The 13,961-nt window shown below is 34.7% G+C and overlaps 3 protein-coding genes across 8 annotated transcripts; all 3 read left to right on the top strand.

Annotated features, from left to right (window-relative positions):
- The first annotated feature begins 97 nt into the window (after positions 1-97).
- Positions 98-2,727, top strand: RpL7 (ribosomal protein L7). The gene is made up of 6 exons (XM_046617247.2): positions 98-219; positions 660-774; positions 880-1,055; positions 1,470-1,717; positions 2,137-2,234; positions 2,563-2,727. Exons 1-6 carry the CDS (start codon positions 209-211, stop codon positions 2,671-2,673), a joined length of 759 nt encoding a protein of 252 aa, XP_046473203.1. The 5' UTR covers positions 98-208; the 3' UTR covers positions 2,674-2,727.
- Positions 2,728-3,114: 387 nt separating this feature from the next.
- LOC124214668 (uncharacterized) lies at positions 3,115-10,732 on the top strand. 5 transcript variants are annotated; one of them, XM_046617209.2, is made up of 21 exons: positions 3,119-3,351; positions 3,797-3,968; positions 4,121-5,121; positions 5,205-5,324; positions 5,402-5,554; positions 5,719-5,897; positions 5,980-6,070; positions 6,150-6,332; positions 6,426-6,642; positions 6,726-6,816; positions 6,955-7,166; positions 7,508-7,706; positions 7,818-8,072; positions 8,208-8,327; positions 8,432-8,574; positions 8,751-8,937; positions 9,019-9,106; positions 9,226-9,354; positions 9,435-9,611; positions 9,725-9,829; positions 9,961-10,732. In XM_046617209.2, exons 3-21 carry the CDS (start codon positions 4,165-4,167, stop codon positions 10,129-10,131), a joined length of 3,777 nt encoding a protein of 1,258 aa, XP_046473165.1. In that variant the 5' UTR covers positions 3,119-3,351; positions 3,797-3,968; positions 4,121-4,164; the 3' UTR covers positions 10,132-10,732. The 5 variants fall into 5 exon arrangements, 4 of the variants coding, with proteins under 4 accessions (XP_046473165.1, XP_046473156.1, XP_068992031.1 ...); XM_046617200.2 differs by having other exon boundaries at positions 3,119-3,385; XM_069135930.1 differs by having other exon boundaries at positions 3,123-3,171.
- A 368-nt stretch (positions 10,733-11,100) lies between these two features.
- On the top strand, positions 11,101-13,899 carry LOC124217468 (uncharacterized). Of its 2 annotated transcripts, XM_046623116.2 has the most exons (5): positions 11,101-11,169; positions 11,452-11,732; positions 12,159-12,360; positions 12,709-12,902; positions 13,075-13,899. In XM_046623116.2, the coding sequence occupies exons 2-5, from the start codon at positions 11,486-11,488 to the stop codon at positions 13,266-13,268; spliced, it is 837 nt and encodes a 278-aa protein (XP_046479072.2). In that variant the 5' UTR covers positions 11,101-11,169; positions 11,452-11,485; the 3' UTR covers positions 13,269-13,899. The 2 variants fall into 2 exon arrangements, with proteins under 2 accessions (XP_046479072.2, XP_046479091.1); XM_046623135.2 differs by lacking the exons at positions 11,101-11,169; positions 11,452-11,732 and adding an exon at positions 11,832-11,949 and having other exon boundaries at positions 13,075-13,896.
- Positions 13,900-13,961: the final 62 nt, after the last annotated feature.

Raw genomic sequence — 13,961 nt, 5'->3', positions numbered from 1 at the left:
GTGCTATATTAAATTTGCTCACGTCTATTGCGCGTGGACTTAATACTGCGGAATTCTGAGAAATAAGCGGGACGTTAACTTGAACTGTTGGTACCTCTCGCTACTTCCGGTGTGTGAGACCAGTGAGAAGAAAACAACTTTAGTCAGTTCACGCTTCTATCACAACCAACGCGAACGCAGCCTCAATACTTCTTTTCCAACCGCGATAATGGCGGATACGTAAGTAGAATTTATTCTTGATCCTTAATCGTTGGCCATCTGACATTTAGTCAACAATAATTAAGCTCAAGTATTAATCGTTTACTTCTGTAATGGGTAATAAACGCTTTGTATAATTTATTTTTCTAATTCTTGAGAGTATATTGCACCAATTCGTTGACGAAAGTGGAGACCGACTTGTCCATTCAACACATGAAACATACAAAACATGTGTACAGTGGTTAATATTATATTCGTTGAGTGTTATAATGATGAGCTTAATCTCTTTAAGCTTTGCTGCCGATTAATCTAAGAAATTTCTACGCCGATCGCAAAGCTCACTGGCCGTTAACGTTGTAAACAAAAGCACTGTTATAAAATCCTAACCTTTTTCCAGATTAAACTCAGATTCGCTGGATTCATCACTTGTCATAACCTTCGAACATTTCATTTTATTGCAGACAAAAGAAATCGGCTGCCCCCGCAAAGAAATTACCGGCAGTACCAGAGTCGGTACTTAAAAGAAGGAAGCGCCGTGACACAGCTAAGGCTGCTCGTCTTCAGGTTTCTATTAAGGTAAATATATCAAACCATGGAAGCGTGTTTCACGTTCTTCCATCAATAAATGTTGAGTTGGATCAGAGGAGTTTTTTAATCAATTGCAACATTATTAAATTTTAGCGTCGTGCAGATCATTACAAAAAAAGGAAAGAAATATTCAAAAGGGCGGAACAATATGTCAAGGAATATAGAGCAAAGGAAAGAGATGAGATCAGGCTTATGAGACAAGCAAAGAACCGTGGGAATTATTACATTCCCGGGGAGGCTCGTCTTGCTTTTGTTATCCGAATTCGTGGGTGAGTGATAAGATTTAACAATACTATACCATAGTTATTATAAATATTTTATATTGATTGTGTATAAATTCTATCTAATGAATTGAACCTCACACACATTTGGACCAAATTTATTTGTAAAAACCTTTACCCAAACACGACTCTATCCCTATTTTAATATGAAGATACTTGACATAGGCATGGTGGTTAAGACTTATTCGAGCTTTACTACCTCCTACTATGTCAAAAAGTAAGAAGAGCTCGTCTTAATACTTGGCAATACAATCCTCTGCCATGTTCAGATAACTCAAACAGGCAATGTTGAATATAAATTTATTAATTATTAATTGTTAATTTAGAGAACTAGTTTAATTATTATGAGCATTATTCTTGTGCATTATACTGCTAACTAACAAATATTTCTGTGCTTTTCAGTGTAAACCAAGTCGCTCCAAAAGTACGAAAAGTTTTGCAGCTGTTCCGCCTTAAACAAATCAACAATGGTGTCTTCATCAAGCTGAACAAGGCTACTATTAATATGCTCCGTATTGTTGAGCCGTACATTACTTGGGGGTACCCAAATCTGAAATCTGTTCGTGAATTGATCTACAAACGAGGGTTTGCAAAGATAAACAAGCAACGCATTCCCATCACCAGTAACGCCATAATTGAACAGAAACTCAGTAAGTGTAGAATGTTATGTTATTTTTCATGCTCACGGATAAATCATTTCACATGTGCTTTAGTTTTAATTTAGTTGTATTTAGGAACTGTCCCTACAATGGAAATGCTCTCTTTACTTTATAACTTATTCATTGCGATAAGTCCATGGGAGTCGAAAAATCCTAAAGCTTCTCCTTTCCATCTTGTCGCAAATAAATTGGATCGATTTGAAAATGCTTTTCTTTAGATAATATTGAGCTTAGGATTGATCCAAACATGCTTGTTCAATTCTTGAACATGAATTAATACCTATCAAACAACACAAAATTTTTGAATTGTATTTGATAATTGAGCGTTTTTTAGATTCTAGTAATTATTTAGCAACGTTGTACGATTTTGCTTGATATTGACAATAATAAGCGAGATCTTCTGCTTATAGGTCGTTCGGATATCATCTGTACTGAGGATTTGATTCATGAAATCTTCACTGTTGGATCCAAGTTCAAATTTGCCAGCAACTTCTTGTGGCCCTTTAAGGTATGAAACAATAAAATAATTAACTTTCTTTACCTATCAATTTTTGCCCTCATAATGTGACATAGGCATGACAATAAAGCAGACCTTTTCCTCTATCGTCTCCTGCTATGTCGAAAACTAATACGAGATACATTTTTTCACATCTGGCAGTCAATTTGATTGTGAGTTCTAAAATATATCTCAAACAACTGTTGAAAATATTACTAGTTCTGAAGTAATCCTATTCATGATAGACCCTTTTGATACGAAATTAACCATATGTCACTTGATTTAATCGGATTCTACCCTGTTTCAGTATTGCATCGTAATTTTCATGTTTTTTTTTTAGCTGAACACCCCAACTGGTGGATGGCGCAAGAAGACTAACCATTACGTTGAGGGCGGTGACTTTGGAAACCGTGAAGACAAAATCAACGAACTACTCAGGAGAATGGTGTAAATTCATATTGAACTTGTGAAATAAAAACATCAGTCTAACAAAAAAAAAAACAAATTTTTATGTTCAATGTTATTCTGTCCATCATTAATTTCAGTGGAGGCAAAATAAATTACTAACATAAATACGAGTAATACCGATTTAGCAATGGAGAATCGCACTGCCAACTCTTGAAGCTTAGTAGTAGCACCATCGTTGGTTCAAAATTCAAATTCAAGCTTACAATATTACGTTACAATTCACTTTCCTTTATGGATGCTTTTTCTTCACTTGGAGAAAAGCAGCATGGCAAATTAACTGGTTTAAATTCTTGGAGGCCTGCACCCAATTATTGGGTTGCGAAATTACAACAAACATAGGTATGTAAGATTACAACCATTCGGGAAAATCGTACTACGCGCATGCGCATTGCCATTGCACAGAATTTAATAAATGGAGGCTGCCATTCCCATTCAATTTGTACGTGGTGTCGTATGGTGCGGTAGGTAGTGAAATCAAAAGGCAAGGGAATCAAGTTTTCAGTGGTTCGAGACTTATGATCAGATTATGTGGAAAATTTTTTTACAAGCTTAAATCAATTCATAAATATTTTCCAAGCGTAATTTGTTTAAATTTTTTTCTCACGTCGTAGCTTACTGTTTAGACGAGTAATATTACAATCAATCACGTGTGATGTTTAAAGTGAGTATATAACCTGAAAACTATTAGGTGAAAGGTAATTGTCATTTCGAAATTCATATACTATCTGGTTCGCATTCAGATCATTATTTAATTGTCCTACTGGAAATTGATGATTTAGTTTGAAAAACCTTTTTCCACAATAACATTTTCCTCAAACTCACTGACTAAAGCGATACGTTTTTGGTGAATATAGCATGGTAGCTGTTTCGTCATCCTTTGATCTCGTGTTCAAGTCCCCAAGTTTCGTATTATTTTATTCTGATATTTGTTAATTTACTTGATTACATATCACTTACATAATTCCCCTATACATATTTTGCATAGATTTTTCTATATTTCATTCTTCTCCAGATGCTATTCGTATAACAAATATGCTGTACCCCGTTTCGTCAAAAATGTGCATTGTCGTATACTTGCATTGTTATATGTATATTATTTGATTCAGATGGACAACATCGATGGCAAATGTCACAGGGTCCGCATTTTAATAAATTAAGTTATATCGATAAAGTGATGAACAGTAACAAACTTTTACCTGAAGATACCGGTAGGATCATGAGCACAATTTTTCACTCAACAGTGAATCTATGCAATAATTGCAATTATCAAACAACAATGTAAGTATTTGTTGCATAAATTTTTTACCGAAAATCAAAAAAAAAACCGAGACCTGACATTCGAGTTTTTTCGATAATATTCAATGTTGATTCGAAATAAGAATTGAACTATAGCCAGAGAAGTAATAATTAATTAATTTTTTATTTATCAGTTATTGACAAGGTGTTGTGAAACATTGAAGATTAAGGATCCCTGATGGAGAAAGTAGATACTAAAAAGGTTGAAGCTTTAGGAGAAACAGGTGAGGGATTGGTGTTGCCGACTGAAAATATCGTCAAAAATGAAGAGGATAAAATTCGCAAAGTTCGGTTTGCCGTCACCGATACCCACATTGAAAATCATAGAATTTTACTAGTGAGCAATTCCCTTAAAAATGGTAGTGGTGATCACCAAGGTGTGACTCCCATCTTATCCTCCATACTTAAATCATCAAAATTTAGTACTCCTCGGAACATTGAAAAACGCAGAGACATACATTCGGCTGATTTATCGTCTAAAGTGAAAAATTCTAGTCAATTTAATAAGAATCTACTAATCGAAGAAGGTCAAGCCAGCACATCCACAGACAAATTAAAAAACAGAATCATACAAGAGACCGTGCTAGCTAAATCAAAACGTAGTAACAAAATTAATTCTGAAACATTTCCACCATCGGATGATCAACAGATGAAAAATATGGTCAAAAATGATGACGCAGTAGTGGCATCAACTACCATTCAAAATGTTCATAATACAAGAAGAAGATCACGGAAAAGTATCGAAATTGTGAGAAGTCTTTCACCTGATATAGAATTACATGATTACGTTGTCAATAATGATGAAATTCCAAAACAAGATGCTACACTGACAAATGGTACATCATTGAAAATAGGAGAAAGTAGTGGTAGAGCAAGAGGAAGAGGCAGGGGCAGAGGTAGGGGTAGGGGTAGAGGTAGAGGTAGAGGTAGAGGCAGAGGTAGAGGGGCTGGTGTTAGTTGCAATGTTGGAAGAACAGAAAATTCTACAGATGAATTGGCAATAGCTAATACTTCGGCAGAAGAAGATTCATTGGTGATAGCTGATGCAGCGATAATAACTGATACATCACCCAAAGTTGATAAGTTGGTAATAGCTGAGGAATCTGAAAACAATACAGTCTCTGGCCTAGCGGAAGTGAGTCTCCAAGTTTTTTACCTGTATATTTCTGCGTTATTGCTTTGAAGCATTTTTTATACGCATCTGCTATCTGTTCTTAGGCCAACGATAAAACTGTAAAGTGTGCTAAGTGTAGTGCAGAAATGCCGAAGAATAAATGGTCAATGCACAATCTAAATTCACATAATAACATGGCTTGGCGAGACGGTGATCCTATATTGGTAAGTACAGCTGAAAAATTGACTTACATTGAAGTTTGTATGTACGAGTTGCTTTACAATGTTTCACGTTTTTTCAGGACTTCGAAAATGACCAAAAATTGCTGACTAAAGTCTTGGTTACTGCTCACAAGAGAAAAAAAGGAACGCTTATATGCGAAAAATGTGGTAATAAAAAACGAAGCGTTGTTGGTTTCGTATCCCACATACAGTTTTGTGGGAAAACCATCGCGGTTAGTAAATATAATTCTGCAAAGTTTATTGTATTTCAATTGATCTATGGAATTGGGAACAACCAATACTCCTTATAATACTACCATTTCAGTGATTCAGAAAATTAATCGTGTAGAATGTCCAGGCTCTGGAAATATTCTTTAATTTTCGTATAATTTTACAGGAAAGAGATGCTTTGTTAATGACGTGTCCCATATGCCATAGAACTATGATGCCATCGTCTTTGGAAGTCCACCACCGAGTGCATAGGCAGCAACCACTAGAGCCAGCGCGTTTAATGGCTGCAGACAATTCTTCATTTAAAGCCGTCACACCTGGTTCAAAGCGCAAAGCTGCGGAGAGGTGAGTCATTATTAATGGAGTTTTAAAAGTTTATCCTTATCCACTTTACATGATGATTGAATATTTATGTTTGCATTCGTAGGGCGATTACAAGAATATCTGAGTTTACGACTCTCGTGCAAGAAGCTGACGGTCCACCATCAAAAAAGTCACGACCAGCATCTCCATCAATTGTAAGATAAATTGAGTCGACTTGGACTAGTTGGTGCAGACTAATTTTAATTACATTATCTTTATCATTTATTGTTATAGAAAAAATTTATCAAAAAGCCACAGCTTAAAAAATCGATAGCTGGTATTTTTAAATCAATCTGGAGAAAACAAATCTCAACTACGGGTTCTGCACATTGTCGACAACCAGGCTGCACTGCCAGCTTTTCACTCATTGATGACATATACGAACATTATTCTCTTTGTAACTTCACTCCCCGAAAGGTAATTTAAATCTCCAGTATTCTTCCTCACGTATGACGATTCTACATACATTTCTACTCAATTTACCTGTTCAATGCGTATCTATTTTTACAGAATTTCAGCTGTAAAATTTGCAAGTTTACTTCCGAGAACGAAGCAGACATAGAGCATCATGTAACAGAGAATCACATGTCCAATGTCTTCTCTGATGACGAGTCGAACTCTGAAGAATATAGTGATGATGAAGGCGACGAATTTTACAATGATGGTCAAACCAGAAAGAAGTATGAGTCTACGAGTCATGTCTTTTTCCATTGGAAAAAAAAACCTAGTGGGTATAATTTTAATTTCAATTTCTTATGCGCCACATATTGCATAATTCTGATCCACACGGTATGTGCACATATTTTTCAGAAAGTTGGTACAAAATCGAGTTCTTGGCAAAGGAAGAAGTGGTACATGTAAATAAACCTTATACACCAGCCATAAAGTGGACATTGGAATTGTAAGTACTAAATGAACTATTTTTCTTTTTTAAAATTTTATTCTTCGTCTGAAGATTAAATTATCAATCTGTTGGCTAATTTCATTCATAACAATTACCAAATGGTATCAAAAAATAATAGACGAACCATTTATTTAGTGAATTACGAAACTACCAACTCAACCTTTTCCTCAATCTTGCACCAAATATATTCGAATTATTGGAGAGCAACGAGGCAGATAGTTATTTACCAGAGCTTAACGTTTCTATGGCTATGAAGACAATGCATATGAAACAACTTCACAATAAAGACCAAAGCTCACCCGTTGAATGGAAGAGGTGGAATAGATTTGAAGGAGCCGTTGAGCAAGGTGACGTACTAAGCTAGGCATACTAACTAAAAACAGATAATGTCTGATTGATTGTTTTTTATTTGTAATGTTACTTAAAAAGGTTGTATTCAAATTTGCCTGTGACCTGTAATGAAATTGCGAGTATTGAAAAATTATAAGAATTATACTGTATGGAATACAGCAACATGACGTCACAATGCCGAATACTGCCATGGAATGCACTGAATAACGCACTGGAATTTCATATTTACATATCTCCACATCATTTTTTTTTTCTCAAGCAACGAAATTCAAAATGCAGTAACTAAGAACTGTATAGATGTGATAGAACGATTAACAATATAATCTTTTTTTTGTAGGAATACCTACATTTTTTGTAGGTGGTCCCGTTTGGGCAATGGCTTGGTTGCCAATTCCAACTCCGATGTTTTCGCAGAATGTTGATCAATACTTGGCTGTTAGTACGCATCCAGAAATGGAAAGTGAATATTCGCTGGGTCGTAGTTATGTGGGGAAAAATGTTATACAGATCTGGAATGTTGGCAAACTAAACAACAAGTAAGTTTTATACAAATTTCACTCAACTGGGTTTCATACAAGGGGGAAAATCACTTTCGAATCGTAAGCAATTTTTTTTATTAATCTCGTGTTCTTATTTCTCGCTATCAGAGGTGGATCCATTGACGGTGTGCCTAATTTAGCTTACGCTATCACACACACAAGTGGAACAATATGGTGCATGGAATGGTGCCCTTCTGGCTGCTACCAAGACAAAGTTCCTTCCAATTATAGTTCAAAAAATGAACAGCAGACTGTACTGAAAAGAATGGGTCTTCTTGCCACCGCTTGTTCCGATGGATGTGTTCATATATACTCTATGCCATTTCCGGAAGAGCTGGAGTCTTTACATTTGGATCACAATAGGTATTTTTCATTCATATTTTGACAAAACATTCATGGATAAGTAAAGGTATATAGTACAGGCTCTGTATACTAAATTGCAATTAAAAAGCAATTACATGCACCCTTACACCAAACTGGATTAACTCTTCATTGTAGGAATCGTATTCTCAAGACTGACCCCGTTATAACTTTAGTCGTGAATACTATGATCTATAACGATGGTAAACAGAATTGGCAGTGTACAAAATTGAATTGGACCAAAGAACGTGATCACGAGTAAGTACAATTGTTGTTCATTTGTTTTAAACTAATAATTTGATATTAATTGAAATAACGAAGAAACAATCAGCTCTAACAGAATGATACATCTAATATTTCAGCACTATAGTTGCGGGATTTTCCAATGGGTACATTGCATTATGGAATATCACGACTACATCACCATTGTTATTGAAAAAGCAACAAAACACAATGTTTATAAATTCTGTGCAACACTTTTTCGCGCACGGTCATGCCGTGTCTGGTATGTGTTGCTCCATCACCAAATTTTTACCTTTTTGCAACGCTGATTTCTCACCAAATTCGCAAGCTTGAACAGTTTTTTCTTACAAACTGTTTAGCATTAGAACAATTAGAATCAAGAACCTAAATTTCATGATGATGAAACACAATTCAACTAAGTATATCTTTATGGTGTAGCTGTATCCCTCGTTCCTTATGGTGGCAAGAGATTTTTGGCAACAGCTGGATTTGACAGATACTACAAATTTTGGGATTTAGAGAATACAAGTGGCCCACAAAGTACGTGGAAAAGAGGTTTGGTAGTAGATGGTACTTGGCTAACTCACTGGCCAACTGTTGTCAACAGTTACGACGATGTTTTTGGGTAAATCTTAGTTTTTAATTACTTATTTCATGATTCAAACTTGTAGGATTTGTTTGTGATTATCATTGTGTTATATTTTAGGCTGAATCATTCCTGCACAAATTTCGTTGCTTTACGAGAATATGGCTATAAAATTTGCCTTGGATTATCCACCAACTCTCCAGTTTACGTAAGAATTATTTATCATTACTTCGTAATGAATATTTCCTAGTTGTTCACATCTTAAATCTATAACATCGCTCAATATTCTTTTATACCAGATAAGATGTTTAACTATGCTTGATATAGTCAGTTTCAGCGTCTGATTATGCCAATGCAATAGCTCACGGGTCTTTAGCTGGGGATGTCCAAACAGTATTTCCTCACCAGTTACTAATCGGAATAGATGCGGATAGATCGGTTGCAAAGAAACGTCATGTAAGAATTGAATAGTACAATAAGGTATGAAGGATAATGTTTATGAAATTTGTCATGTGAAAAATTCTGTTACTTTTCAGTTAAGTTCCTTTATCAAATTCGTGGATCTTTGCGAATCGGACACATCAATCAATGCAAAACCAGCAAATAGTAATGCTCAAGACCTTGAAAACTCTTCTGCGGATTACAAATATATGCCAAGCACTTATAAAGAATCCAAAGATCGCTTTGGCATTATATTTTACGATATGCCCTATGTGAGTCTTATGTCATTTACTAATTTCACTCTTTCATAGATTTGTATGTTTCTTAAAAGTTTTATGCTTATTGCTCACTGTGACAAAATAAAATTTATTGTACATATTTCAAGGAAATGAAAGAACTCGTTCCAACGGAGATCCAAAGAAGAACTTTGCAAACGGACGAATTATCCATGGTGCCTTTGGAGTCATATCCATTCACCTCAGTGAATAGGGTAGGTGAAGTCTTGCATATTAGAGGATTGAGGAATAATTACCATAGTTTTATCTGCAATTATTATTGTTGTAGATGTTCTTGACTTATGTATTTAACATTTACTATTTTATAACGCAATAATTATTACAGGTCTCGTGGAATCCGAATGCATGGAGCTACTTGTGGCTAGCGACAGGTTACCAGTGTGGAATAATTAGGATTTCCTGTTTTAAATCTATGTACATTCCCGCAACTGTAAATTCCTTATTACCAAAATACGTAGATAGTCTGTTTTCCAACAAAAAAGAGAAAGGAAGCTAACTGGGGCATAGATATACTTTAAGTGTACGCTATAAATTATTATTCCTGAAATTTCTGAACAGGTGACATTATCAGTTTAATGTTCAACTGTATGAGATTTAAGAGAAGAAAAACGTTTTTGCGAATGCTTTTATGCATCTACAAACAGCATATTAACAATGCTTTTTATAATGCAAACAATGTGCAAGTTATACGAAATAATCATATAGGGGTGGATTACGGTTATAGTAGAGCATTGAATTGAAATTAACTATGTTATTTATGAAAAATTAATCGTAATATCTGAATAAATAAATTATTGTCATTGAGAAGACTGATTAAAGATGATTATATTCAAATTTATTAACGCACTTCTACGCTGTAATTGGCTGAAATGTAGTTTTATGTGGCACAGAAAAATGAATAAATTATATAGCTTGATACGGGCCGTGGAGGCATTCAATTGAAATTTATGAAATGACAATTAAATTCAAGGCGTAAAATGATAGTATTTAAGAAATTGTAAAAATTAAGGACATTCGATTTTGATCAGGATTTAAATTTAGAGCGATGGTTATACATTTTACATTATGAATATTATCACTAGAACTTTTCTTATTTTCGCATGAATAATAATATAATATATTGTGTATATGTATTATATTAAATATTTATGAGTATAAAAGCTGCCTTGAATTATTTTCATTTATAGTTTGTTTAGATGCGTACAAAAAAAAAGAAATCAAAAGTTCAACAATAGCAGAAACAGAAACAAGAAGTCGTTACACCCAGAATTTTTTTTTCACATGCATTTTGAATACCTGCATAGTTGACCCTGAAATTCATGAGTATTCTATTCCAAGTGGGTAGGGATTGAAAATAGCGTTATGACTTCAATGTAAATGTTTATACATTTTATTCCCCCGAGTGGAGTGTATAATACTGGAGTTACTGAAGTTCGTTTTTTTTGGTAGCGTCAGTTTCTTTCAAGCGGTCAAGCCGCACCTTCCACTATCAAAGCTGATTTGAAGGATGTGTTATATTAACAATTAATTAGCAGTACGTAAGTTTGTGATTATGATACTTGCTGTTGTTCACGTTTATACGAATGACATTCGGTTCGTATAACGTGCATACCTAAGGCCGTATTGTAGATTACAATATCTATTTATTTTATAATAATTCGAAGCAATCTGAAAATTTTCAAACAATTACGCAGTCAAGTCAACGTATAACGAGTAGAGCAATACATTTTTTTTTCCCCCTAGTGTATCTAAAATTTCATTAACGTAAGATTTTCGTGGATCGTGTATTTCATATTTTCGTTCAATTTATCACCAGAGGATCATAGCCGAATATATTCTCGCATAAAATAATGCGGCGTATGCGTATGAGGTCAGTTGGTCCAAATTTTACTCCTGGATCTTCCCCTGGTACATCTGGAAGAGTCGGGGGCGGGGGGGAATCGGGAGTGGGAGGATCGGGGAATCATTCGGAAGCGCGGAGAGGAGTGAAAGATCGTTGGCGGATGCTGTACTATCAGATTCGTGTATCGCAACAGAATAATCAGAAGAGGACTACGGCTTGGACGGGTTGCGGAAAGTACAAACTTCGAACGATTGGTAAGGATACCAGAACTCTTTCCGTCAGTTATAAAAAACCCTGACGCTTCAAGAAAAAAATGCTGACTACACAATTGATTTCATTGTCCCTCGCACAATTCATATACATATGTAGATACGCGTGCAGCTCGTGGTTTACTCAAAGTTTAAATTCGTAAAAACTGAATAGACGAAAGATAAAATTTTGAAAATAGTTGAAAGTATTATTCCATCTGCAGTGCGTGATATTTTAAATTTGATAGAAAATCTTAGCGTATGACGGTTTATTTTCAGACAATTTTATTAACTAAAACAATATATTTCAAGCGTTGTAAAAATTATTTTACAGCCGGTTTGGTTATTTTTCTCATTTTTATTTGAAAGCTTTGTTTTTTTCGAATTGATATTGTGAAATAATTAGGATGTAATGGGTGATTATTTTTTCAGAAATGGGTAGCCTTAATCCAATGAAATGGAAGATCCGAACATTTGCTTCCATTGTTGCAACGCTTTTTGTTATCTACGTTTTTCTTATTTTCAAAAAAACTCATTACGCATCTTTCGATGCTATTATAAAAGATACAAAACCCGATGTCGTATGGGAATTTGTTGCAGATTTTAGCAATATGAAGAAATTAAATCCTACAATGTAAGTATTCAAGAATTTTCATATACATTTGAATAATCTATAAATTAGATTGATTGGTTATCCCGAATTTTCGTCATTAAAATCAGGCTCGACAATACAGTCTAAAATGATCGCATCCTCAGGTACACATCAATACAAGATGTGATAAAAACTGGGTTATTTGACGGCGGTTGACGCAGCCATTTTACCTGGCGCTTGCACAGTCGACTCTCTCTCATCTGGGTCTCGCGTTCAGTAACGAATAAATGAACCTGTATTCTCACATTTATATCGAAAGGGGGGAAGAGATGTGTGAGTTGTGACTAATTAATCAATAGTCGTACTTCTATAGTAATTTTTCAATTTCAGAGAAGACATCCAGATTGTTGTTGAAAATGGAAATTATGATCATTGGAAGTATTCAGCAAAGTACCTGGAACATTTAAGTCATGTGCCGATGATCAGAAATCAAGCACTAGGGCACTTTGCTATTATACCAGGTGTTGATAGTTTTATCATAAATTCCGAGCATCGCACTTGTTTTCTTGGAAACTGGGGTTGCTGTAAGTTTTTAGTACTACCATAAATTTCTGTTCACAATTTGTAAGCAACTCGTTTTTGAAATTCTATTGGTTGGATTTTTATGTGAAAACATTCTTCCTGTGAAGGGGAGAACTGGATTGCCTTTAAAGTATGTCCACTTTTATATTGAAATGAACTTCATGTTTATTTCAGTGGACTCTATATCGGAATTCAAATTCCTCCGTGACGGACAGAATACCAAATGTGTTGAAACTGTTCAATATGAATGCCCGATAGCCCTCTCGATCCTGTGCCGTAAAGAAGTTATGTATCAACGCCATGAGATCATGAAGAACTTGAAACTTCATTTTGCAACGGTTAATATTAAGGCTCAAAATGAAAAATAAATTACTGCGTTTAAACCAAACAGTTTTGCTTCCACGCTGTTTTACGCCAATGTAAGCATTGCGTTTCCTTTTATGCTACAACGTGATCAAGTGACTAACTACGTACAACTAACTTTAAGAATCAAAATTACCAAATATCAATTTTATGAATTTAATTTTAAGCCAGTGCTATACTAATTTAAGAATCTTAGAGCGTTCTGAATGACGTTGTCTGAGATTATATATTATATATCTACAGTCAACGTAATTGAGACTATGATCCTTCGAATGAATTACAAGGGAAAAGCATTTTTAATTGAATTAAAATGAATGTTTGCATATAATTAGCATTACGAATCGAATTCTGGAACAGTTATGCGATTTTCACATCCGATCGGCACCATGTTCGGTAATAGTGTAAAATTGTGTAGAATCTTGGAGAGAGAAATTCAAAACATTTCACATCTTACTTTAGGATTAATTCGGGAAACCGTAGCGACAAAAGGTTTCACTTTTACTGCCCAAAGTGCCTTATAAATTCGTATAGTGCAAACCGGTAATAATATAGGGTTCTTAATTACGCCAGAGTAGTAAAGTGCGTGTATGTACTTACTGTATTTTCGTCAATGTACATTTAATATCTATGGAATATATAATCTGTGTATTTTTATAATCATTTAAACAAGTCTTTTTATCCATTACGATTATAACAAT

Source organism: Neodiprion pinetum, chromosome 1, assembly GCF_021155775.2.
Source record: "Neodiprion pinetum isolate iyNeoPine1 chromosome 1, iyNeoPine1.2, whole genome shotgun sequence".
In the NCBI taxonomy this organism is placed as follows: domain Eukaryota; kingdom Metazoa; phylum Arthropoda; class Insecta; order Hymenoptera; family Diprionidae; genus Neodiprion; species Neodiprion pinetum.
Note: the sequence above shows the minus strand (reverse complement) of the source record. Positions and strands in the feature narration are given on the sequence as shown.